Genomic DNA, 25,799 nt, shown 5'->3' on the forward strand with positions numbered 1-25,799 from the left:
CTGAATCTTACAATCCAGATAAACTATGTTTTAATCTACGGAACAAAATGCAAACTATTTAACCTGAGTTTTCCATCATTTATAAAATGGGATCATTTCAAAAATAAAGACCAAGATTTTATTGGCCATTATATGCTCCAGTGCTGTTTTTTGTAATTTCTAAGCTTTTACTAACTTAATCCTCTGTGATAGGGTTGTCAGATAAAATTAAGACTATTCAGTTGAGAGAGGAGACCAAGATGGCGGCGTAGGTAAACACCGGAGACCGCTGCCGCAAACAACCATTTCAAAAATACAACTAAAAGACGGAACGGACATCAACCAGAACCACAGGAAGGCTGGCTGAAGAGAGACTCTACAACTAGAAGGAAAGAGAACAGCAAATCGAGGCTCAGAGGCGGCGCAGTGTGGAAAATACAAAGGTACCGAGGTGCGCACGCAAAGCGGGCTGGTGGCTGAGGGCGCGGTTGTCGTTTTCTGTCGGGAGTGAGTCTCAGACTCTGGGCTCCGGATCCGGGCGAGTCTCTAGGGACCCAGACTCAAACGGGAGAAGCGGGATTATCCGGCATCAGTTGGAACCTGAGGGCAGCTTTCTCTCTGAGGTTTGCAGCGGCTGCCGGGGTTCTGAGAAGCAGAGCCTCTGGGAACGGTACTGAGCGTGGCCATAACTGCTCCCTCCGCCCGCCCTGTTGATCCCGCCCCGCCCAGGCCCTGCGCACAGCCATTTGCCGATCGCCTCAGGCAAAGGCTGGATTAGCGCCTCCCCAGAAGGCAGACATTTTCCATACAGCTGATTCCTATAGCCAGTCGGCCTGGAGGTCAAATCCCTCTAGTGTTAACTACAACAATTAAGGCTTGGCTAGAACAAGACTGTGCACCGAGACCACAAAGGGGTGCACCAAGAAAGCATAAAAGATGCGGAGACAAAAAAACATGACAGAAATGGAGGATATGGAGCTAAGAATCGCAATTTTGAGGGCTTGCCATAAATTTGTGCAGAGCCTCACGAAAACTAATGAGACCCTCGATGCTACGATAAAGAAATTAGAAAGTAAGCATACACGGACTGAAATAAAGAATATTATACCCAATAGCAGACCAGAGGAGCACAAGAATCAAACCAAAGATTCCACAAAAAACACCCAATTGGAAAAGCAAAATGAAAAAAGAATCCGAAAGTGTGAAGATAGTGTAAGGAGCCTCTGGGACAGCTTTAAGCGGTCTAATATCAGAATTATTGGAGTGCCAGAAGATGAGAGACAGCAAGATATTGAAAACCTATTTCAAGAAATAATGGCAGAAAACTTCCCCCATCTGGAGAAAGAAATGGACTTACAGGTCCAAGAAGCGCAGAGAACCCCAAACAAAAGGAATCCAAAGAGGACCACACCAAGACACATCATCATTAAGATGCCAAGAGCAAAAGACAAAGAGAAAATCTTAAAAGCAGCAAGAGAAAGAGGCTCAATTACCTACAAGGGAATACCCATACGACTGTCAGCTGATTTCTCAACAGAAACTTTGCAGGCCAGAAGGAAATGGCAAGAAATATTCAAAGTGCTGAATACCAAGAACCTACAACCAGGATTACTTTATCCAGCAAAGCTATCATTCAGAATTGAAGGTCAGATAAAGAGCTTCACAGATAAGGAAAAGCTAAAGGAGTTCATCACCGCCAAACCAGTATTATATGAAATGCTGAAAGGTATCCTTTAAGAAGAGGAAGAAGAAGAAAAAGGTAAAGATACAAATTATGAACAACAAACATGCATCTATCAACAAATGAATCTAAGAATCAAGTGAATAAATAACCTGATGTACAGAATGAACTGGTGATTATAATAGAATCAGGGACATAGAAAGGGAATAGAATGACTATTCTTGGGGGGAAAAGGGGTGTAGGAGATGCGGGAAGTGACTGGACAAAAATCATGCACCTATGGATGAACACAGTGGGTGGGGAGTGAGGGTGGAGGGTGGGGTGGGAGCTGGAAGGAGGGGAGTTATTGGGGGAAAAAAGAGGAACAAATGTAATAATCTGAACAATAAAGATTTAATAAAAAATAAAAAAAAAGACTATTCAGTTGAATTTAAATTTCAGATTTAAAAAATGAATAATTTTTAGCTCGGCCAGCATGATTCAGTGGTTGAGCATCAATCTATGAACCAGGAGGTTCTGTGTGGGGTGTGCAGAAGACAGCAGGTAGGGGGATCAGGCCGGCAGGGGAGAGCAGTTAGGGCGATCAAGCAGGCAAGCAAAGGCAGTCAGGGATGATCAGGCAAGTAGGCAGGTGAGTGGTTAGGAGTCAGCAGTCCCGGATTTCGAGAAGGATGTCCCAGATTGGAGAGGGTGCAGGCCAGGCTGAGCCCCCCCCCCCCCCCCCCCCCCCCCGCCCCACTGCATGATTTTTGTGCACTGGGCCTCTAGTAAGTATATAAAAGGACTTGGTACCCACAAGAGTAAATTTTCAATAATTGCTACTTCCCTTCTAGGTGTCTTTCTTCCCTTCCTTACTACACCCCAATACCATTAGAATTAAATCAACCCTTTGGGTGCCCATAGCTCTTTGCTTATATCTCTTTCATAGTAATATTCTACAAGTGAGTGTCAATGTTGAATGATCATAATTCTTGAATTGAGACTTTAATGAAAAGTTACTTACCATACATATCCATTTACCAGGTTATGGTAAGAATACCTACAGCATTGGGGAAAGTTTTAAGAAATAAACAATTACTTTGTAAATGCAGAACAAGGAAGTGAAAATTCCTATTCCTGCTAAATAGACACTTGACTTCTAATTTTGTTCTTTAAAAATAAATCTTTGACAGCCCTCATTGGGAGGCTCAGTTGGTTGAAGCATCGTCTCGTATACCAAAGGGTTGCAGGTTCAGTTCCGGTCAGAGCACATGCCTAGGTTACACCCTGATTGGGGCAAGTAAGGAAAGCAACCAGTCCATGTTTCTGTCTCACATCAATGCTTCTCTCTCTCTCTCGCTCTCGCTCTGAAAAAAATGAGAGAAAATCAATAAATACATATCCTTGGATGTGTATTAAAAATAAAGTCCTGACTGATGTTCCCAAATGGTTAGAGCATCAGACTTCACACCAAAGGTTGCAGGTTCAATTCCTGTGTTCAAGAGCAGGTACCTGGGTTGCAGGTTTGATCCCTACTTCCAGTAGGGGATCAATGAATGTCTCTCTCTCTCTCTCTCTTTTTCTCCTCCCCTCCCTTCCACTCTCTAAAAAATCAATGGAAAAATATCCTGGATGAGGATTAAATAATAATAAATAAATATTTAGTGATTAAGAATATCAAACCTGATTGAAATACTAAGCAGAGTAATCTAATTATATTCCTATATTATGAACGCCAATTGTTTAAACATATCAGGAACGTTTCTCAAATACATTAGTCTCTAGAATTGACCCCGACAAGATTTGCAAGGATTTTTTAAAAGTACATCTTTAGCTTTCTGCAATAATCAATGAGCCTTTAACCAACCATTAAACACAAGAAAGTCCTACTTTTTATCCTGTGCATCTCAGTGCTGGGTAGAATAGCCACATCCCTATGAGCAAGTGATTCACATGTGGTCGCTCTCTGGATTTTTTTCAATATTTTCAGTGTTGAAAATTAATGTGGTTCAGAAGAGGAAACACTGGTACTTCTCCATTATTACCCTGAGCTAACACAGTAAATGTCTGTGTTTAAAGCTGGCTCCCGTGTCATAGTAGTCATTTTGGTTAATGTGTTTCTTGGTCCAACTGCTCTCTTTTTTTCAGCTGAAAATTATGTTGGCTGAGAGCCATGCCACAGAACCTCCACCCTGAGGAGTGACTCAGATAATTAGACAAAAGCATTTAAACCTCTCCAGGATTTCCTCAGGCTGCCCTCCTCACATTCCTTGTCTTAGTAAAAAAATTGGTGACCACACATTTTATGTAGGTGAAGGAAAAAAACTACCTCCATTCATAAACCAATAATCATTGTTTCCAATCATTAACTTTAAAAAGGTACAGTACAACAAATAGTTGGTTCCTCATTCCCTTGAGAAAGTCTTTGTTCACTGAATTTTTTTTATGCATGGCATACTTTTTTAAACTTTTTATTATGGATCATTTCAAACATACAAATGAACACCCACCCATACACCCTATTCACTAAACTTCAACAGTTATCAACTCATGGTCAATATTGTTTCATCTATAATCCCACTTCCTCCACTCCCAGATTATTTCAATACAAATCCTTGTCAGATAATTTCATCTTTAAATATTTTAATGATACTAACCATAAATCTCGAATTTTATTTTGGCTTTATTTTTTAAATTATTAAACTAGAGGGAAGAAGGAAAATAGAACTAACGTCTATTGAGTGCTTACAATGCCAGATATTATGCTAAAGACTTTCTCCTGAGTTACTGCTGGGTGAACCCTGCTGGGTGAATATTACAATTCTCATTTTTCAGAAAAGGAAACAGACAAAGAGATCAACTTTCCAATATCACTTAGCTACTGAGTTAGCAGGGCTGAGATTCAAACCCAAGTCTGTCTGACTCAAAAACCCATGCTCTTTCCCCAAATCAGTGATGTCAGGCAGGGAAGTAAAAATGCCTGGTAAAAGGCAGGACGTGTCTTATGTAACCCACTTACGGAAAGGGGGATCTCTTCCATCTTCAGGCTGCTCTCCATGCTATGAATGACATTCACAACATCATGCACAGGATGTTTCCAGATCCTAATTCCTCTATGATCTCTAACACTGTAATCCAGAATCCAAAAGTCACGCAGTTTTCTAAGTCACTATTCTGATGCTCAGCAAAGCAACGTGGACTCTGAGGTGTGCCAGTAGGCAACATACTTGAGGTATTATTAGGATGGAACAGGCAGCAAGAAAAAAAAAAAAAAAGCCTAGAAATCACCATAGGTGTGACAGGAGAAAAATTAACATGTCTAAACATATGGAAACAATAGCCCTGCCAACCATATTAATCAGAAGATTAGTTACCCAGGATATAATTTAGAAAATGTGCCATGCTAGTCTAAAATCTATACTCTATTCAACGAGATAGCCAACAAATAAGAGTACCTATTAGCATTTATTTATAATATTTTTCCAGATACCACTACATATTATTTATTGAAAGAATGAATGAATCCTAAATACTAATGTTAAAAGATTTCTTTAAAAAAAAACAACTCTACTTTTAATTTACTGATAACAAGCAAGAACAATTTTTAAATAATTCAGTGTTAAGCTCTCAAAGTCAAAGCCTCAGAAAAAGGAAAGTTTTGGTTCATAGCCACTGACTCATTTCCTTAGATGATTCAACCTCCTGGCTTTAACACCGCCTTGCCTTCCCCTCCCCCTTCCGACTTTAATTCAATGCAGGGGGGAAAGAAACCACTGATACTGTAGAGCTAGCTTTCCTGTGCGGCCTCATCTAATCTTTTAAATAAACGAAGTCTTTCCACAAGCTTATATACTAAAGTCCTATTATATAATTCAATTAACAGGGGATCAAACTCAAACATGCTACATGGATTTTTATAAAAGTTTTTGAAGAAGTTCAGGGATGTTTTTACCCAAATGAATACTTAAATAGCCACTGGCACAAAGACGATTTCATTGTATTTTTCTGCCACCCTGCACAAGTGTTTGAAAATAAGGCTGTGCTTCGTCGATTTTCCATGAATTCTTTAACTACTTATATGCCTCAAATGTTGAGGTCCTTATGAATAAGTTCATGAGTTTACCCAACACAAAGTCCAGACCCACAAAAACAAATGAAGAGAGTTAAATAGGAAGACAACAAAGGCGCGTCTACACATGCCCAGAACTCCTGGCCAAATGCACAACAGAAACAGACTACATCTGGCTCCTCCTCTTCAGGTCCCGGCAAGACAAGACCTAGCCAGCTACAAAGGGTTCAGAAATGACGTGCACTTTCGACAAAGAGCAACTTGTAAACCAAAAGGAATGCCTCTTCCTCCTCGCCACCGATTACCCACCCCCTTCCTCAAAGCCTTTCCCTTAGGTGCTCGGGCATGTGCAGAGGAGAATGTTTGGGAGTTATTTAAAATGGCCAGCTCTTTCATTCATTGGCGGGAAGTGTCTTCCTCATACATTTCAAATAAGTCCCTGCCCCTCAAACCTCATACATTTCAAATAAGTCTCTGCCCCTCAAAAATGCTGCTTTGTTCCCAGGAGCACACACAAGCGACTGATTAAATGGATTGACGACAGACAGATCTGCTGAATCACAGCCACCATGCCTTACTGATTCGATGTTTTAACATATATATTTGGCCCTGCCTGTGTGTCTAAGTGGTTGAGCGTCAACCTGTGAACCAGTAAGTCACGGTTTGATGCCTAGTAGGGGCACATACTCGGTCCAGGTGGGGGTGTGTGGAAGAGGCAACAGATTGATGATTATCTCACCATTGATGTTTCTCTCTCTCTCCCTCTCACTTCTTCTCTGACATCAGTTGTTGTTTTTTTAATTAAAAAACATATTGGCAGTTTCTTAGACCTTCCCCCCTTCCTAAAGGCTATTGCTTTGGAGTCAACAAAATGGGTTTGAATATAGGCTCTCCCATTTAATAATTGTGGTATCATGGACAAAATACTTACATTTTAGTGCATTAAGTTTCTTATCTGTAAAATAGGAGATAATACCACCTATTTTGCTAGTCTGTTTTGAGGATTACATTTAAAGCCCGTAGCACATTGGCAGGTACACAATAATTATTCAGTAGTGTGTCCTATTATTTAATTCTATATTACATTTGTCATTCTGTAGATTTTTTCCCTCTCTAACTCCTAAATCACTGCAAAGAAAATACAGTTAGCCTGGCCGGCATGGCTCAGTGGTTAAGCATTGACCTATGAACCAGGAGGTTAAGGTTCAATTCCTAGTCAGGGCATATGCCCAGTTGCGGACTCGATCCCCAGTGTGGGGCATGCAGGAGGCCGCCAATCAATGATTCTCTCTCATCATTGATGTTTCTATCTCTCTCTCTCCCTCTCCCTTACTCTCTGAAATCAATAAAAAAATATTTTTTAAAAAAGAAAATACAGTTAAACAATATGGGTTTGAAATGTGTGGGCCCACTAATATGCAGATTTTTAAAAACTTACAACATAATAAATATGTACAGTACTGTAAATGTATTTTCTCTTCCTTATGATTTTTTTTAATATTTTAATAATTTTTATTTCTTAAAGTATTACAAAGAGTATTACATATGTCTCCTTTTTTCCCCCCCTTGACATTCCCCCGGCCCCTACCCCCCCGCCCCGTGTCTTGTGTCCATTGGTTAATCTTATATGCATGCATATAAGTCCTTCAGTTGGTCTCTTAATCCCCCCCCCAACCCTCCCCAGGCTTCCCACTGTAGTTTAACATTCTGTTCAATGTTGCTCTGCTTCTGTATCTACCCCTGTTCATCAGTCCATACTGGTCCCCTTTATTTGTCCCAACCTCACTGGAGTAGTCTCAACCTCACCAGGGCCGTTTCAACCTCACCGGGGCTGTCCCTACCTCACGGGGGCCGTTTCAACCTCACCGGGGTCGTCCCTACCTCACGGGGGCTGTTTCAACCTCACCGGGGTCGTTCCTACCTCACGGGGGCCGTTTCAACCTCACTGGGGCCGTCCCGACCTCACCAGGGCCGTTTCAACCTCACCGGGGTTGTCCCTACCACACCGGGGCCGTTTCAACCTCACCGGGGTCGTCCCTACCTCACGGGGGCCGTTTCAACCTCACCGGGGTTGTCCCTACCACACCGGGGCTGTTTCAACCTGACCGGGGTTGTCCCTACCACACTGGGGCCGTTTCGACCTGACTGGGGTCGTCCCGACCTCACCAGGGCCGTTTCAACCTGACCGGGGTTGTCCCTACCACACCGGGGCCGTTTCGACCTGACTGAGGTCGTCCCTACCTCACGGGGGCCGTTTCAACCTCACCGGGGTTGTCCCTACCTCACGGGGGGCCGTTTCAACCTCACCGGGGTCGTCCCTATGATTTTCTTAATGTGTTCTCTAACTTACTTTATTATAAGAATACAGTATATAATACATGTAAAATATGTGTTAATAAACTGTGTATGTTATCAGTAATTCTGGTCAACAGTAGGTTATTAGTACCCTTTTTGGGAAGTCAAAAGTTATACGTGGATTTTCAACTGTGGTGGGGGGAGAGAGGGTGTCAGTGCCCCTAACTCTTAAGTTGTTCAAGGGTCAATCAACCGTACCCTAAAATTCAGAACTGAAAGTATTAAAACCTCAATTTGCAAATTTTAAGAGAATTTTCAGAGGCATTAAGTTCATCAGCAAGATGCCTGCATATCAGAAATTCTTTTAAATTTCACTCCATAGCTATATGAGTGATAAGTACAAAGAAATGTTGAGCCTAGTGTCAGCTGTATCACTAACTGTTGTGATTTACTGGACAAGTCATAGCCACCATGGCCATTTGTGCGATATGGATGCCACCATCGCATCTATAATAATAATGGACTAGAATTTACGTGGGCAAGGTCATTGTAGTCATTTCCAAGAGGAGAGCCCTACCTACGCAAAAAAAGAAAATAAAAGAAAGCAGCTTAAAGGAATTAACATTTTTCAAATGGATTCTTTTTTCAATTTTCCTTTACCGCCAAGAAACTGGGGGTATGGAGCACATGCTCCTCATGCCCCACTCCACCCTCAACAATCAATACGATGGTAAATTTTTGAAAATTAAAGGAACCTCTAATATTACTGCTTTTCTCAATTTTCACATGCATCTGCTTTTATCACACCCTTAACATCTATTAACAATCCTTCATCTCCGGGTTCTTGGAACACTTCTATTAGCCGCTTCCCTACTGCCTCCTGTCTCTTTCATTGCTAACTAATTTCTGACCACTTCACTCAAACTCACCCAAGGCCCCAGTGACTTTCCAATGTAAATTCGACAGAATTCGTTTTGAACCTTCTTGATCTCCCTGTAGGATATGATGTCATTATCTCCCATTCCTTCTCAGTTTTCTGTTAACAACCTCTCCTTCTACCCATCCCTTAAACATTGGTGTTCCCCAAGGAAGTGTTCCATCCTCTGCCCTTTCTTCTTCTCACTCCCAGGAAATCTCACTAGCCTCTATGGCTTTAAAATCCATTTACAAGTGAACCCCTGAACCTCTCTCTGTCTCAATGTCTCCTGACCTACCTATTGCATAGCTCCATGTAGATGTCCATGCCATAGGCGCCTAACACCTGCTGTCAAAACTAGGCCTGTAATCTCCCTCCTCACATTAAACTTGCTCTTTTCTCTCTGATTTATGTCTTTATAAATGTGACCTTGTTGGAAGTCACTCATTTAGACATTTTCCCTTCTTTCCTTTCATTTCGTTGGCCAAAACTTGTTGATTCTGCCTCTAAAATAGGGCTTCCCAAACTATAGTCCTTGGAACCATAGGATAGAGATGGGTTCTTGTTTTTAAAAAGGGGATGAGGGTGGTGGTTCTGTGATCAAATTAGTTTGGGAAATGATGGGTTAAAAGCAGGACTTCTCAAGAACCTTCAATACAGGGGTGGGCAAACAGATTTACAGTTGTGAGTACATGAGCACATGAAACAGAGTATTCTTGTATTATTATTTATTAATTATTATATTATTTATTTGTATCATTTGTCTTCTGATTCTTTTTTTCTCCATTTATTTTTTAGAGAGAACGGGAGGGAGGGAGGAAAGGGAAGAGAAAGAGAGAGAGACATAGATGTGAGAGAAACACATCAGTTGATTGCCTCCCATATGAGCCCCAGCTAGGGCCAGGGATTGAACCCACAACCCAGATATGTGCTCTTGACCAGGAATCAAACCTGTGACCCTTCTGTCCACAGGCTGATGCTCTAACCACTGAGAAACACCGGCCAGGGCTTATTATTATTATTATTTTGTATCCTTACTTATGATTTATCTTTTAGGTAACAATGGCTGGTAATTTAATCTACTTTTGCCCACCCCTGTATATTGCTAAAGTGCCTTGTGAATCCCAGATAAAATATGAAGCATTTGCCAAATAGCTTGGAAGCCTTTCTTTCAAGGATTGTGACCAGTGTTCTACAGAACATACTTTACAAAATGCCATTCAAGTATTTCTCAAATGTGTTTTCCCATCTCCACCATCATAACCATTGCCTCAATTAGGGAATTCCTCTCTCACCCATTCTACAATAGGTTTCCTACCGAGGATCTTCACTCATCACTTACGAAGTTGTCAGTAAGCTCCCTAAAATGTAAATCTCATGCAGTTTCATGCTTTAAAATTCCAAAAGGTTTTCCCAGTACCCAAATTATGAAATCCAAAGTCCGTAAAAAACCAAAGGCACTTCATGATCCAGCCCCTGACCATCTTCATCTCATTCCAGTTCACTCTATGCTCCAGGCATAAACTAGCTATTAATTCTCAGTGGTTATACTTACACCTTCTGGCTTTTGCACATAAATATTGCACTGCCTAAAATAGCATCCACCCTTTGTTTATCTGAATAACTCCTACTCGGCCTTAAAATTCACCTCAAATGGACCTCTTCTTCTGAAGCCTTCTATTCTTTTGACTACGTCCCATTCCTTAGTCAGAGGAAAGTACCTAACTGGTGTGCACTCAATGCACCATCCATTATAGTATATCTTGCTAATTATCTGTGTACACATCTCTATTTTTCTAGACTGTGAACTCCTTGAAGATTAAGAACATTTATTTATTCTTGTTTTTTGAGCCTAGTACAGTGCCTGCAACCAGTAAATAAGTCCTTGATGAATACATTAATATCTAATCTAATAAAAGAGAAGCATGCAAATTGACTGTAACTTCACTATGCCCCAAGCCATGCCCACCAGCCAATCAGAGTGACTATATGCAAATTAACCCAACCAAGATGGCAACCGGCAGCCACGGAGCTGAAGCAAGCAGGAGGCTTGGTTGCCCCGGCAATGGAGGAAGCCAAGCTTCCTGTCTGCCCTGGCTGGCTGTGGCCTCCGCTAAAGGCAACAAATTTTCAATTATAGAAGACAAATAAATCCCAGATACCTGCTTCCAGCCAGCCTCCACTGGGAGTTTGGGTGGCTGGGGGCCGTGGCCAGCCTGCAAACAGCCATCAGCCCCTACCCAGGCTGGCCAGGCACCCCAGCGGGGACACCCACCCTGAAGAGGCTGTGGCCAGCCTGCAAACAGCCCTCAGCCCCTCACCCAGGCTGGCCACACCCTCAAGGGGTGAGGGTCCCTGCTGGGGGGCTTGACCAGCCTGCAAACATCCCTCAGCCACTCACCCAGGCTGGCCAGGCACTCCAGCAGGAACCCCCACCCTGAAGAGGGTGTGGCCAACCTGAAAACAGCCCTCAGCCCCTCACCCAGGCTGGCCAGGCACTCCAGCAGGGACCCCCACCCTGAAGGGGGTGTGGCCAGTCTGAAAACGGCCCTCAGCCCCTCACCCAGGCTGGCCAGGCACCCCAGCAGGACCCTGAACCTGATCCAGGACACCCTTCAGGGCAAACCAGCCGGCCCCCACCCATGCACCAGGCCTCTATCCTATATAATAAAAGGGTAATATGCAAATTGACCCTAACTGCAGACCGACTGGGAATGGCTGGTCACTATGACACACATTGACCACCAGGGGGCAGACGCTCAATGCAGGAGCTGCCCCCTGGTGGTCAGTGCACTCCCACAGGGGGAGCTCTGTTCAGCCACAAGCCAGGCTGACGGCTGCCAGCACAGTAGTGATGGTGGGAGGCTCTACTGCCTCCTCAGCAGCGCTAAGGATGTCTGACTGCAGCTTAGGCCTGGTCCCCGCTGGCAAGTGGACATCCCCTGAGGGTTCCTGGGCTGCCAGAGGGATGTCTGACTGCCAGCTTAGGCCCAATCCCCCCGGGGAGCGGGCCTAAGCCAGCAGGTGGACATCCCCCGAGGGATGGCCAGCCCAGACTGAGAGGGCACAGGCCGGACTGAGGGACCCCCCCCGAGTGCACAAATTTTTGTGCACCGGGCCTCTAGTATATATATATATAATCTTTTAACTATTTCATTATTATTTATTACTAAAAATTCATGTAAATGTATAAAGTATGTATTTTATTCCTGAAACTTTATTTTGGAGCCTAGAATGTTTTAGGCTTTGAGGGCCATATGATCTCTATCATAACTATGCAAAAGCAGCCATAACTACACACAAATAAATGACCATGATTAGACTCCACTAAAACTTGACTTATAAAAGTAGGCAGTGCCCTAACCAGTTTGACTCAGTGGATAGAGTGCCGGCCTGCAGACTGAAGGGTCCCAGGTTCGATTCCGATCAAGGGCATGTACCTTGGTTGCAGGCACATCCCCAGTGGGGAGTGTGCAGGAGGCAGCTGATCGATGTTTCTCTCTCATTGATGTTTCTAACTCTCTATCCCTCTCCCTTCCTCTCTGTAAAAAATCAATAAAATATATATATTTTTTAAAAAGTAGGCAGTGAGCCAGATTTGGCTCATAAACCATAGTTTGCCAATACCTGGCCTAGAAAGTTTACCATATCTAATTATCTTAACTGGTACCCTCTAGTGCAGTTACTGAAACTGAAGGCAAGGCATTAGGAAGAAATAATTTCCCTCTAAAAATTAACTGTGCAGCCCTGGCCAGCATGACTCAGTTGGTTGGGCATCATCCCAAGCACCAAAAGGTTGCCGGTTTGATTCCTGGTCAGGGCAATCGCCCAGGTTGCAGGCTCAATCCCTGATAGGGTGCATGTGGGAAGCAGCTGAGCCATGTCTTGCTCTCACATCGATGTTTCTCTCTCTCTAAAATAAATAAATAAATAAATAAGCCTAAAAAAATAAAATAAAAATGAACTGTGCAATACGTATACCTATTGAGCACTGGAATGTAGCTAGTCCAAATTGAGATGTGCTTTAAATATAAAATAAATGATTTTGGATTGTGAAGATTTTGTATGACACAAAGAATGTGAAATATCTCATTAATAATTACTTTATACTGGTGACATTGAATATATTTGATACACTGTGTTAAACATTATTAAATTATTTGACCTGTTTCCTTTTACTTTTTAAAATGTGACTGCTAAAATATGTATTTAAAATTACACATATAGCTTGCATTATATTTATATTGGACTGCACTGCTCTAGGACAGAATAGTTATAGAAGAGAATATATGCCTCTTTAAGATTGCAAATGAGATACTTTACCCAGTTACCAAAGTGTCTCTATTCACATCTGCTGTGTATCCTGGTTTCTTTCTATCGATGGTGCTATCATATCCTTTACATAAGAATTAAGGATCAAAATCTTTAATTCTTTCTCTTCCCACAAATAATGTATGTCCATCAATTCACTTTATCTCACTTGTTTCTAATTTTCTCTATGCTACACATTTTCTCACCTAAGTTATTAAGTCTCTTGAAAGGACTTCTTTCTCTCAAGCTCTGTCCATGATCCTGACACCCGTGATTCTATACAAAGCTAATCTTTGTGACTCTCTCCAGCCATATAAACATTTTAACATTTCAGTGGCTCCGTTTACACAAAAACAATATCCAGACTATTTCATCTAACTCTTGAGGCCTTCTTAAGATCTCATTTTCAACTTCCATTTTAAACCTTACCTCCTCTCCTACTCAAGTCAGACATAAGCTTGCAGATAAAATATAGGCCACCCTGTATTTTAATTTGGTTGCAATTTCAAATAAACAACAATTTTTAGTATATAACTTTAGTATGTTATTGAAATATACTTGTACTCAAAATACTGTTTAGCCCTGGCCAGTGTGGCTCAGTTGAGTGAGCATCATCCCATGCACTGAAAGGTCACTGGTCGGATTCCCAGTCAGGGCACATGCCCAGGTTGTGGGTTCAGTCCCCGGTTGGAGCACATACAGGAGGCAACCAAATTGATGTTTCTCTCTCACCTCTTTCACCTCTCTCTCTCTCTCTCTCTCTCTCTCTCTCTCTCTCCACTTCTCCCTTCCTCTCTCTCTAAAATCAATTTTAAAAACATATTTAAAAAATACTGTTTATGTGAAATTGACATTTAACTATGTGAATCTGGCAACCCTAGTCTCTGGTAAGTCTATTCTCTATCTCCCAAATATTACATATAGATCACTACTCTTTTGCCTTTGCTCATACATTTTAATGAGATAATGCATGTAATGCATTTAGAAGAGTGCATGACATACAATGAGCATGCAATATATATTAATACTATAATACTTTGTGGGTCCAACTCAATTCCCACTGGCCTTTGCTAGCTCACTTCAGCCCACAATATATCTATCTCTCTCCTCTGTCTAATATTTGATAAGAGTATTTACTTTCTTTGAGCATTTCAAGTATGTCTTACCTTGCCTTAAATTTCTATCTCATATAGAAATTACTCACAAATAGGATTTTTAAGGAAGGCATTTTTGCATTTTACAAAAATTATCAACTTTTATTCATAAGTCGAGGCTTAAACTCCAAAGTACATGATTAAAGCACTCTAGCTTACCCTAGACCCGTGGTCGGCAAACTGCGGCTCGCGAGCCACATGCAGCTCTTTGGCCCCTTGAGTGTGGCTCTTCCACAAAGTACCACGTGCGGGCGCACACATACAGTGCAATTGAAACTTCGTGGCCCATGCGCAGAAGTCGGTATTTTGTGGCAAACCTTGGCATAGGGAGGATACTCTAATCAACTGAGCTGCCTGGCCAAGTCTAAAGTTATTTTTTGTGGGTTTTTTTTTTTTTTTAAGTCCTCACCTGAGGGTATTTTTCCATTGATTTTTAGAGAAAATGGAAGGGAGGAGGAGAGACAGAGAGATAGAAACATCCATGCGAGAGAGACATACCGATTGGTTGCATCCTGCACACAGGGCAAGCAGGAATGAAGCCTGCAACTGCAATACATGCCCTTAACCAGAATCGAACCCGGGACCCTTCAGTCCACCAGACGATGCTCCACCACTGAGCAAGACTGGCTAGGGCAAGAGGCCAACCAGGTTCTATCCACTGAGCCAAACTAGCCAGGGTTAAAACTTTTTCTTAAACCAAAAGGAATCTAACTATATATATATAAAACCCTAATATGTAAATAGACCGAACGGCAGAACAACTGAACAACCAGTCACTATGGCATGCACTGACCACCAGGGGGTGCATGCAGAACATGGTGGGCATCAGCCACAGCAGGATGGTGGAGCAGATGAGCAGAGGCACCAGACCAAGGCGGGTGGTCAGTTGCTGTCATCAGGGCAAGCCTCTGGTGGTTACTGAAAATTCTTTACTCCTGTGCGCCGTGGTCCCACTGGGCACTCACACCTGCTGTTGGCACTGGCCCTGCTTGCACCCACTGCCTGCACCAGAGCTGCCACTCACACCTGCTTCCGGCACCCAGTGCCAGCCCCGATCGCTTGGCGCCATCAGCGGGTGTGAGTAGTGGCTACCGGCCCCAATTGCCCCTCAGGGCTTCCCCACCTCTCCCTGCTCCTGAGGGGTGATCGGGGCAGCAGCCACCGCTCGGACCCGCTGCCAGCGACAATCCCACTCACACCTGCTGCCGGCGTCAGAGCTGCCGCTCACACCCACTGCTGGCACCAGCCCCACCTGCACCCATTGCTGGTGCTGGCCCCATTAGTTCCACGCCAGCAGGAGCTGGGCTGCCAGCAGACAAGGGACCCAGGGGGCTGTGGCAGGAGGGGCCAGGCAGGGGCGCGGAGGATGGGCCAAGACCCACCCCTGTGCCCACTGCAGCCTCACGGTCCACAGTTCCTTTCAAGGTGCTCGAATTCGTGCACTGGGCCCCTAGTATATATGTAATGTTTTGGAGGCCAGCAGTCCAAGATCAAGGTGTGGGCAGGGCTGGGCTCCCTCCTAAAGGATCCTTCCTGTCTCTACCTGCTTCTGGTGGCTGCTGGCAGTCCATGGCACTCCTTGGCATGGAGACGCATCCCTGTCTCTGCCTCTGTGGTCACTTGGCCTTCTTCCCTGGTCTTCTCCTCCTCTTCCTCTTCCTCCTCTTCTTCTTTTTAAATAATTCTTTATTGTTGAAAAGTATTACATATGTCCCCCCTTTTCCCCCCATTGACCACCTCCAGCCAGCCCCCCGCCTCCCACCTCAGGCCTTCACCACCCTATTATCTATGTGCATACAAGATCTTTGGTTGATTACCTCCCACCCTCTCCCATCTTCCCTCTGAGATTCTGATTCCAATCCCCCAGTCTGTTCCATGAGTATACATATATATATATATATATATATATATATATATATATAATTTATACTAATAAAAGAGAAACATGCAAATTGGTGTCACTTCACTACGCCCACCAGCCAATCAGAGCAACTATGCAAATTAACCCAACAAAGATGGCGGTTAATTTGCATACGCAGGCACGGAGTGAAGACCGAAGGCTCCAGCTGGAGTGAAGACGGAAGACTGAAGACTGAAGAGGCTTGGCTTCTCCGCTGTGGCCAGACCAAAGGCCTGGGTCCCGGGTGCCAGAGGAAAACCAGTGCCAGCAGGCAGGGGAAGGAAGGGCTATTGCACAAATCTTCATGCAACGGGCTTCTAATATATATATATATATATATGCAAATAATCAGATCAGTGAAAACTTTTTCTGTTTTTCACAAAGACCTATAAAATTCACAATCTACCAAGTACTCACATGATTTTTACAGAAAAAAAGAATCTAATGCCATGTTCTCCATTATACAGATGACTCAAATTAAGCAACTCAAAGTCTGTTGATAGCTTTGCAGAGCCAATGAGATTTATCTGAGGCGGGATTATTGCTAATTGAAAAAAAAAAATTCTAGCCCTGGCCAGTGTGGCTCAGTTGGCTGGGCGTCATCCCATACTCTGAGAGGTTGCTGGTTCAATTCCTGGGCAGGGCACATGCCTGGGTTGGGCGGGCTAGATCCTGGGTGGTGGTGTGTGCAAGAGGCAGCTGATTGATGCTTCTCACATCAGTGTTTCTCTCTCTCCTCCTTTCCTCTCTCTCTAAAAAAGAATCAATAAAATAAGAAAATTACAGAATGTTACTCAAAGTAAGTTTTTTGTAAGCAAACACACAAATTAAGTACATTATTAACCGTAATGTATAGTTCTAGTACAGACTACATAAGTTCAGTCTGGCCCTGCTGCTTAGTAACATATACCTTTCTGAGGCTCATTTTTCTCAGCTGTGAAATGGGAGCTCTTTCCCCAAGATTGTTGAGGATTAAGAGAATTAATTTGCATAAAAATGCTTAGAACAGTGACTGGCATATGGCAAACAATAAAAAACGCTCTTGTTATTCTGTTTCCCAATTTGATCTCTTTAGGCTTAGACCCAACCAAGGACTTAGTCACAAAAACTAACTTTTAGAAACAAAAAGAGAAAGCACTTTGGTTTGCCACATTAAGTAAACTTCAAAGATCCAAAGTCCTGCTTTTAGAACTTGCATAACAAATTTGTTTTTTTCCCCTCTACTATGCTGTGACCTTCTTAGGCCAGTCCATTCAGTTGTAATTGGAAATAATTTTGTTGTTGTTTTGGGAAACAGCTTTTATGGTCATGAATAACCAGATTCACCTAAGTCTTTCTGTGAACTACAAGTGTTTTTTATTTTTTAAAGCCTAATTGTAAATGTCTTCAATAAAGTATTTCCATAACTTCTGCTTAATTACTTTTAGTTTCTCTTTTAAGAGTAGTATACAGCTGTAGGTAAGAAATAATTGATGTGTGAAGTTATTTTTCCTATTTTATATTAGTTTCAGGAACAACACTAGAAGAAACCAAGTATCATGCAACATATTAGTTTCCAAGTCAATAAAATACTGCCTCTTACAAAGTTTCATAATATAAAATACTGGACTCAGGACTTGATTACAGTAATACCAACTGAGTAACAGCCACAGTTCAATGATGTTAACTGAACCTATTCCAAACTAATCTGGGTTATCTGGAGGCACTGTGACAGAGAAGCACATTTAACTTATACCCAAAGACCAGTAAAACTATCATAAAAATAAGGAAAATATTTTTAATGAAATGAATCATAAAATTTTAGAGAATGCTAAAATGGAAACTGAAAAACTACTGATTTCACACATTTAAACTTGGGGAAAAAGAAAATCCCAGTTAGACTACTTAGTAACAAATAACAAGTCTCAAGGATCCCTAAATGTCCAAATGTAGTAAATTGTATGCGCACTGTATCCTAAAGTTTTTATTGGCCTCATTCATTTAACTGGTCTTTTACTTTAAATTGTTGAATTTTCCATATATTTTGGTAATTTTTTTAAATTGGGCTTTAGATTTGGGGTCAACAAACGTTTTTCATAGAGGGCCAGACAGTAAATATTTTAGGCTTTTCAGGCTAAATACTGTCTCTGTTGCATATCCACATTTTTTTTGTAGTCTTTAAGAACCCCTTAACAAATGTAAAAATTCTTAGCTCAATCCCTATAAAAACAGGCTACAGCCAGATTTGCCCTTGGCCATAGTTCCCCCACCCCTGCTTTACACCATATATATTATCTTTTTGTTACAATGTCAATTCCACTGATATTTTCTTCCTTCAAATATTTGTTCAAATGTCACCTTCTCAGAACACATTCCTACCTGTCCCCACATATATATAACATCGTATATAATACACAATATATCAACTAACATTTTTGCCATCTGATCTTTGTCTCTTCACCTCCATCCCCGCCCACCACCAAAATGAGTTCTATGAAGGCAGATAGGTTTTTTTCACTGATGCATCTCCTGTCCCTAGAACAGTGTCAGGCATATCAATAGGTGCTTAATAAATAAATCTACCCTCACACTTAGAAAGCAAATACTATGGAGGAAATACATAGTATCCTAATAAAGTAATTTAATCAGTGAAAAAGTACTTGAGGACAAGATTGACAAATACTTTTTTTTTTTTTTAAATATATTTTATTGGTTTTTTACAGAGAGGAAGGGAGAGAGATAGAGAGTTAGAAACCGATGAGAGAGAAACATCGATCAGCCACCTCCTGCACATCTCCCACTGGGGATGTGCCCGCAACCCAGGTACATGCCCTTGACCGGAATCGAAACCGGGACCTTTCAGTCCGCAGTCCGACGCTCTATCCACTGAGCCAAACCGGTTTCGGCAAGATTGACAAATACTTTTACTTTAAAATTGTTTCTAGTCATAAAACATTTTAAAGGGAAAAAAGGTTCAAAATTAAACCATTTTCTTACTGTCTCACAATGGGAGGTTATCTTTCATACAATAATTCCCTGGCCCTGACCGGTTTGGCTCAGTGGATAGAGCGTCGGCCTGCGGACTCAAGGGTCCCAGGTTCGATTCCAGTCAAGGGCATGTGCCTTGGTTGCGGGCACATCCCCAGTGGGGAGTGTGCAGGAGGCAGCTGATCGATGTTTCTCTCTCGTCGATGTTTCTCTCTATCCCTCTCCCCTCCTCTCTGTAAAAAATCAATAAAATATATTAAAAAAAAATAAATAATTCCTTGGAAGTTTACAATGATTTTAGCTTATTTAATAATGTATTTCAATTGTCATTCCTAAACCCCTCCACAGACCTGTTCTGCCTCTTTGATCTCATCGGTAAGTATTCCCTGCCCATTCAACTCACTGATCCAGTCTGGCAACTTTAAAGTTTAGCAAAGTTACTTTGCCTCATCTATGGTTCCATTACCCAATATACCCTTTTATTAAACTTCCTAATATTGTAATCTTTCCTACTTTGTCTTTACTATTCAATATAAAGCAAAAAGCTGTTTCTATTGAATACTATTATCAAAATACATTATTCTCTGTGATTAATGAGACTTAAAAGTTACTTTTATTATATATGGTTTTACAATTTTTACCTATAAAAAAAAAGGACAAGATTTGCTTTACCATCACCCTGATATATACTTGGCAAGGTGTTAAGGATATAACTTTGGGAATTTAGTAATTGCCACCACCATTCAGATTATGGCTATTATATTTCTAAACTTACATTAAAACATAAAAATCCACTAAAGACTAGCTGCTTCTACTGCTAAAACTAATAAATTGATACTTGATAGCTATTAGTAAATGACAATACTAAATATATTAATAACAATGTAGGCGTTGTCATACTAGAGATCGCGCTAAGATATTCTAAAATAAAACTGCAACTGGTGATAAGAGGGAAAGCTTACAGCAAAGGAAATGTGTTTTAAAAACCCTTTTATCCAACAAGTTATTCTTCACCTACTATTTTCTAAATGGCTACAATTCTGCCATTTTTATCAAACAAGCAAGAAAGTCCAACTTTAAAATCCAAGTCAGTTGTTAAGGGTTAAGATGATTTTTCCGGCCAATTCTTTACAGACACAATTCTGTACTCCTAAAAATGCTAAGGATGTGATTTTGAAAAAACTAGCATAATAAAAACTGCTATAGAACTTTCTAAAAATTATTTTCAACTCTTTTTGTGTTCTAAATTGTCATAAAATCAGATTAATTTCATTGGAATCTAATCAGGGCAAAACCTCCTTACAGAGCTAGCTTGTAATCAAGAACCAAATTGATTCTCTTTTTTGTTCTTAAAAAAGCTAGTTGACTCCCAAATTAAGGCTTTATACCGTATGTCCCTGGAGAATAACATGGCCCAACACACCACATGTCCCACTTAATCTAGTTCAAAGGAGTAACATAACGTGAGAAACTGCACTGTGTAATTCTTTTATTTTCTGCATATTAGTGCTTTACCAACACTACAACCATTAAGAACACAATTCCAGGTACTTTACTTTTTAGTTTGGGGCAATCAGTCTACAGACTCATTTACTTATATTAGACAAGATTAACCTCATTCAAAGCTTACTGTAGTTTGTAAATTCACATAAATACAGAAATTGATGCAATTAAACAAAAACTTCAGGATCTCATTTTTTAAATTCTTAGGTTATAACTGTTGTTGCAGGCTATTAATTACTTGCCCCATGATCAGCATTGTTAGGGTTCAATTTAACTACAAGTATCAGCCTTTTATATCCTTAAAAAAAGTAAGTGAAAATTACAATTTACCAAAAGGTTTAGGATTTTCCCAAATTTCAAATATTTGCTTCCCCCCTCCCGATCCCCTTCAGTTATTTGACATTTCAAGTAAACTAAAAATAACCACATCTCACCTGCAACATTCAACAGCAATCACTTGATATATAAAATTTTAACTACGCCCCGTTATTTTAAGACACACAAAAAATGGCTGCCTATCAATCTAACTCATAAGTTAGAAATACTACATTTAAGAGTTAACACGAGGGTTTCAAGTTTCCTCCAGTTTAGGCATTTATACCTTTGTGCTTGTCTTGTTTCACGATGTTATTATAGCATTGATATTTGTATTACCCATGTATGTACCTTAATGTAATAATTTAAAACACTAAGAATTAATTTATGGTGGAGCTTGGGAATCTTAAAAGCAACTAAAATGTTCTTAGATGTGGTTCCCAGCTTCATTTCTAGAGGTACGTCTACTAAAGTGAAACTGAGAATTTTATACTTTTGTTGTATTTTTAATTAAAAAACCCCTATGCATCATCTGGAGCCTGCAAGCATAGCACCTTTGCTCATCTGCTTTAAGTAAAATGTTTAAGAGTTTTACTTTGAATAATTAATTTTTTTATAGTTTTATGCTTCTCATACATCTTTGGTAAGAGCTCCATTATACAATATGGCCAAAGCATGAAGGACCAATACTGTCCAACTATATACCATGATATCCCGCTCAACTTTAGTTTTCATATACCCTCATAAAACCCACATCTTTTCCTGTATACTGCCTTTGCAGTCTACATTTCTCAAGTTCCCTAAGTTTAATTCCTTGAGGATCCCTAAAATTAATCCTTAAGGCTATATAAGAACCACATGCTGCTTCACAATTCTTTATCAGGCATTAACATTTGGTTCAAAATGTTTCACACTGGTCTCAATAACCTAGTTACTGGTCCTAACCAACTTAGCAAGTAATCTGGTTAGGACCTGGATATCACCAAGTGAGCACACTGCTTACCCTTGAAGAAAAATAAGCTTACATTCATTGTCATCTGTAGGTTCTTTCTCTTCATCCTACTTCCCCTTTAATTGTCATCCCTCAAGTTTACACGTCATTCATTCATCACGTTTCCTTCCCTAAAGGAGATACTGTATTACTGAACCAACAGAATATCTGACTTACTATTTGCATGAGTCAATCCTACAATCAGACAGAATATCTTTTCTACAAAACATCTTTTCCAGTGTTATTAATGGAGGTGTGGATCACTCATCAATAAAAACGCTTTTATCTTTAATCAGTTGCTGTAATGTGATGTGAAAACAGGAATGTATACTTTCCAACCAGGTAAAAGGTGCATACAATTTGAATTGTTAAATGCTTTACTAATGAACAAAGTAAACATTCTAGTAATTTAAAAACTATTGGTCTTAAGATATTTGAAACATGGTAAAAGTATATATTCCAGTTTTGCCCAAAAGTCCCTTAAAATATCTACAAATATTTCGACTGTGTGTAGATACACCATTATTGCTCTATTTTCTGGAGTCTTTTTAAAGTTAAAAAAGGGAAAACACAGCAAAGATGCTAACTTTGCAGTGAAAAAAATCTGTGTTCTCAATGAGTTACAATTTCATATTTTTATGCAGTGTAAGTTAGCTATGTAATGGGGAATTTGAGTTTTATCCCTACTCATGTATGATGTTTCAAAACTTAACAGCTGGCATTTCAAATAACTTCTTATATTACCTTTTTAACATACTGATGTGCAACATTTTCCCATATTACTCATTCTTTGCCACTGTGGGCTAAGTTTTACTATACTGGTCTTCGGTATAAAAGGTCACATTTGAAATTACTAAGTTAGAACTCATAAGGGTGGGGGAGAAAGGCCTTAAATATAAAAGACAAACGGCAGTTTGATTAAGCAATAATTTTCAGTTTACTAGATGAAACAGACTTGCAACATAGTCTGCATTAATGCAAAATAAGCCATCTACAGCAAATGGTAAGGAAACTGGGCAAAAAGGGGGGAAAAAAGCATACAATGGGAAAAAAAAATCTCTCAAAATAAAAAAATCATACCATTATTATAAAGGACTTTTACCAAGAACTGCTATATTTTCCCCGTCCCATTTGCTGGAAGTTAACAAGAGCCTCTAGCACTTCGTGTTCATGTCAAATGTCAGATCAGAGCATCCTAAACGCAAAGCAAAAAAAGAGAAAAGAAACAAAAAGGAAACTCCCTAACCGCCCCCCCGCCCCGAACCCCCAACCGTAGAACAGTAACTCGAGTTCAAATTCAAGAGAAAGTGGCAATTGGAAGAGGTGATGGTGGCGATAATCCTATGAATGGGTGTCTGATTTCTCTCCTTCCGGGGGGATGGGTGGAGAAGGCTCATTAGGATTTGTAGTTAGAGGTTAACCATGTGAGCCCCTCGTAGAGTCCGTCCCCCGAGGTGGCGCAGGAGGGCTGCACATACCAGTTCCTGTCCCGAATCCGGGTCAGGCCCAGTTTCTCCTGGATCTCGTGGGGCTTCATGGCATCGGGCAGGTCCTGCTTGTTGGCGAAGATGAGGATGATGGCGTCCCTCATCTCCCGGTCATTGATGATGCGGTGCAGCTCCTGGCGGGCCTCGTCGATGCGGTCGCGGTCGGCACAGTCCACCACGAAGATCAGGCCCTGGGTCCCGGTGTAGTAATGCCGCCAGAGCGGCCGGATCTTGTCCTGGCCGCCCACATCCCACACGTTGAACTTGACGTTTTTGTAAGTCACCGTCTCCACGTTGAACCCCACGGTGGGGATGGTGGTCACCGACTGGCCCAGCTTCAACTTGTACAGGATTGTCGTCTTGCCGGCCGCGTCCAGGCCCAGCATGAGGATCCGCATTTCCTTGTTCCCGAAGATCTTGGATAGCACCTTCCCCATCGCGTCGGAGGAGCCGGGGCCGGGGGCATTCAGGTGTCCCGGGTCCCCTCAGCCAACGCCGCCGCCGCCGCGACACCAAGACCGAGCCTCCAGCCGCGAGGGCGCCCGTGGGGCCTACGTGGGAGTTGCCTCCTGGGGGCAGGGGCCAGGCCCGCCGCTCACTCGGGCATCACCGGCCGCACAACTGGATCCCTCCAGTCGCCGCCGCCGCCGGGGCCCTGAGTCTGCGACGGGAGAGCCGCCGCCCTGCTGAGGCGCGGCCCGGCCCGGAACTGCCCTTCCCCCCGCGGGCGCCGCGCGAGCGCCGCCGGTTCCCGCTCCGCCGCCGCCGCCTCCCGACGCCGCGGCAGACTACGACCCTCCGGTCCGCGAGCACCGGCTCCCCACCGACCCAGGCCACCGAGAGGCAGCGAGGCTCCGGCGGCTCGTCAGGGTCATGGATCCTCGCGGGAACTCGGTGCGCCGCCTGCAGAGACACAGAAAGCGAAAGGGAGTTACTGCCGGGGTCCCGGCTGGGCGCGGGGGCCGAGGCGGCCCGCCTTTCCAGCGCGGCCCGGGGGATTACCTCCAGCCGCCGCCCCGAGCGCGGGCTCCCTCCGGCCGCCACCTCCTCCTCCCAGCTCTGCCGCCGCCGCCGCCGGAAAAGGCGCCGAAGAAACCGCCTCACTTCCCCTCCCGACCGCGCACGCGCACGCGCAGCACGGGCCGACCGTTCGGACCAGAGCGACCTCTGAAAGGAAAGCGCCCGAGCGCCCTGCGTCAGGGGCGCCACGCGCTGAGGGGCGGGGCTACGGCGGCCCGGAGGGCTCGCAGGTGCGGCCGTCCCCGGGACCCGCGCAGCCCGCTCCGACCGCTGCCCACCTGTCGCTCCTCCAGCGTCTCCTCCCCTCTCTGCCTTCCTCTTCCCCGACACCCCCACTCGAACTAGAGGAGCAAAACCCCGGGGGGCCGCACAGGGCGGGCGCGTGGCTGCCCGCTCCCAGGACGAACGCCTCTCCGGGCTGCTTCCGGGTCTTTTCTCAGACCTCGTGGCCCGCCCGATGCTCCCGGTGTTCCCTCCACGCCGCCGCTGCCTCCGCGCTCCCCGTCCACCAGGGACAGCCCTGTCTGCTGCTTTTACCTCCCCGCGCCGCCTTCCCCGGCCGCCTTCACTCCCCGTGCTCGGCGCTTCCTGCAGGACACGTGGGGGACCACCGCTTCCTGTGGGATCTGCCAGCCGGCGAGCGCAGGGTTTCTCGCAGCTCGGCTCTGCTCTGAAGCCCGGCCTTTAAGTGTTTGAGCCCCGTCTTTGTACATCTCGCCCGTTTCCTAAAAGTTACGGTATTATCAAGAGTTCTGTGCCATGCCGCATTTTCAGCTTTTTAGACTGTGGTAACTGTTCGTGTTTGAATAGATCCGTTTAGTGTTGTTAGTAGTGGCTTCTCGCCCACCACCCGTTATTCACTTTAAGAGGCAAAGATGATATAATCCTAGCATAGGATTTAGAATCAGAAAAACGAACGACTCCGGTGGCCTGGATCCAGGCGTTGAACCTTTCTAAGTTTGTCTCGTGTTGTAACGGTGTCATACTGGCCTCGCTCGCTGCACTCCGTCTGAGGCTTAAATAGTATTAGGGAACCTCGTGTTAGGGAAAACTTTAGGGAACCTTTGTGTACCAACTGGTTAGTGATAAAGTTAGGCTTAAAGGTAAAATGAGGTGAAACTTGGAATAAATGAACCAAGGGAAAGAGAAACAGGAAATTTTTTTCTTTTTTTAAGGAAGATGGTAAACAGCATACGGTACATCCTTTGCACTTCATATTTAAGAAAATGTAA

The 25,799-nt window shown here is 42.9% G+C and overlaps 1 protein-coding gene across 1 annotated transcript; it reads right to left on the minus strand.

Annotated features, from left to right (window-relative positions):
• Positions 1 to 20,723: 20,723 nt before the first annotated feature.
• On the minus strand, positions 20,724 to 24,658 carry ARF6 (ARF GTPase 6). Its single transcript, XM_070420216.1, has 2 exons — positions 24,550 to 24,658; positions 20,724 to 24,450 (listed from the first exon to the last, which is right to left on the minus strand). The coding sequence occupies exon 2, from the start codon at positions 23,982 to 23,984 to the stop codon at positions 23,457 to 23,459; it is 528 nt and encodes a 175-aa protein (XP_070276317.1). The 5' UTR covers positions 23,985 to 24,450; positions 24,550 to 24,658; the 3' UTR covers positions 20,724 to 23,456.
• Positions 24,659 to 25,799: the final 1,141 nt, after the last annotated feature.

This window comes from Myotis yumanensis, unplaced genomic scaffold (assembly GCF_028538775.1).
Source record: "Myotis yumanensis isolate MYYU_CA2020_CCGP unplaced genomic scaffold, mMyoYum1.0.hap1 SCAF_1, whole genome shotgun sequence".
Classification (NCBI taxonomy): Eukaryota; Metazoa; Chordata; class Mammalia; order Chiroptera; family Vespertilionidae; genus Myotis; species Myotis yumanensis.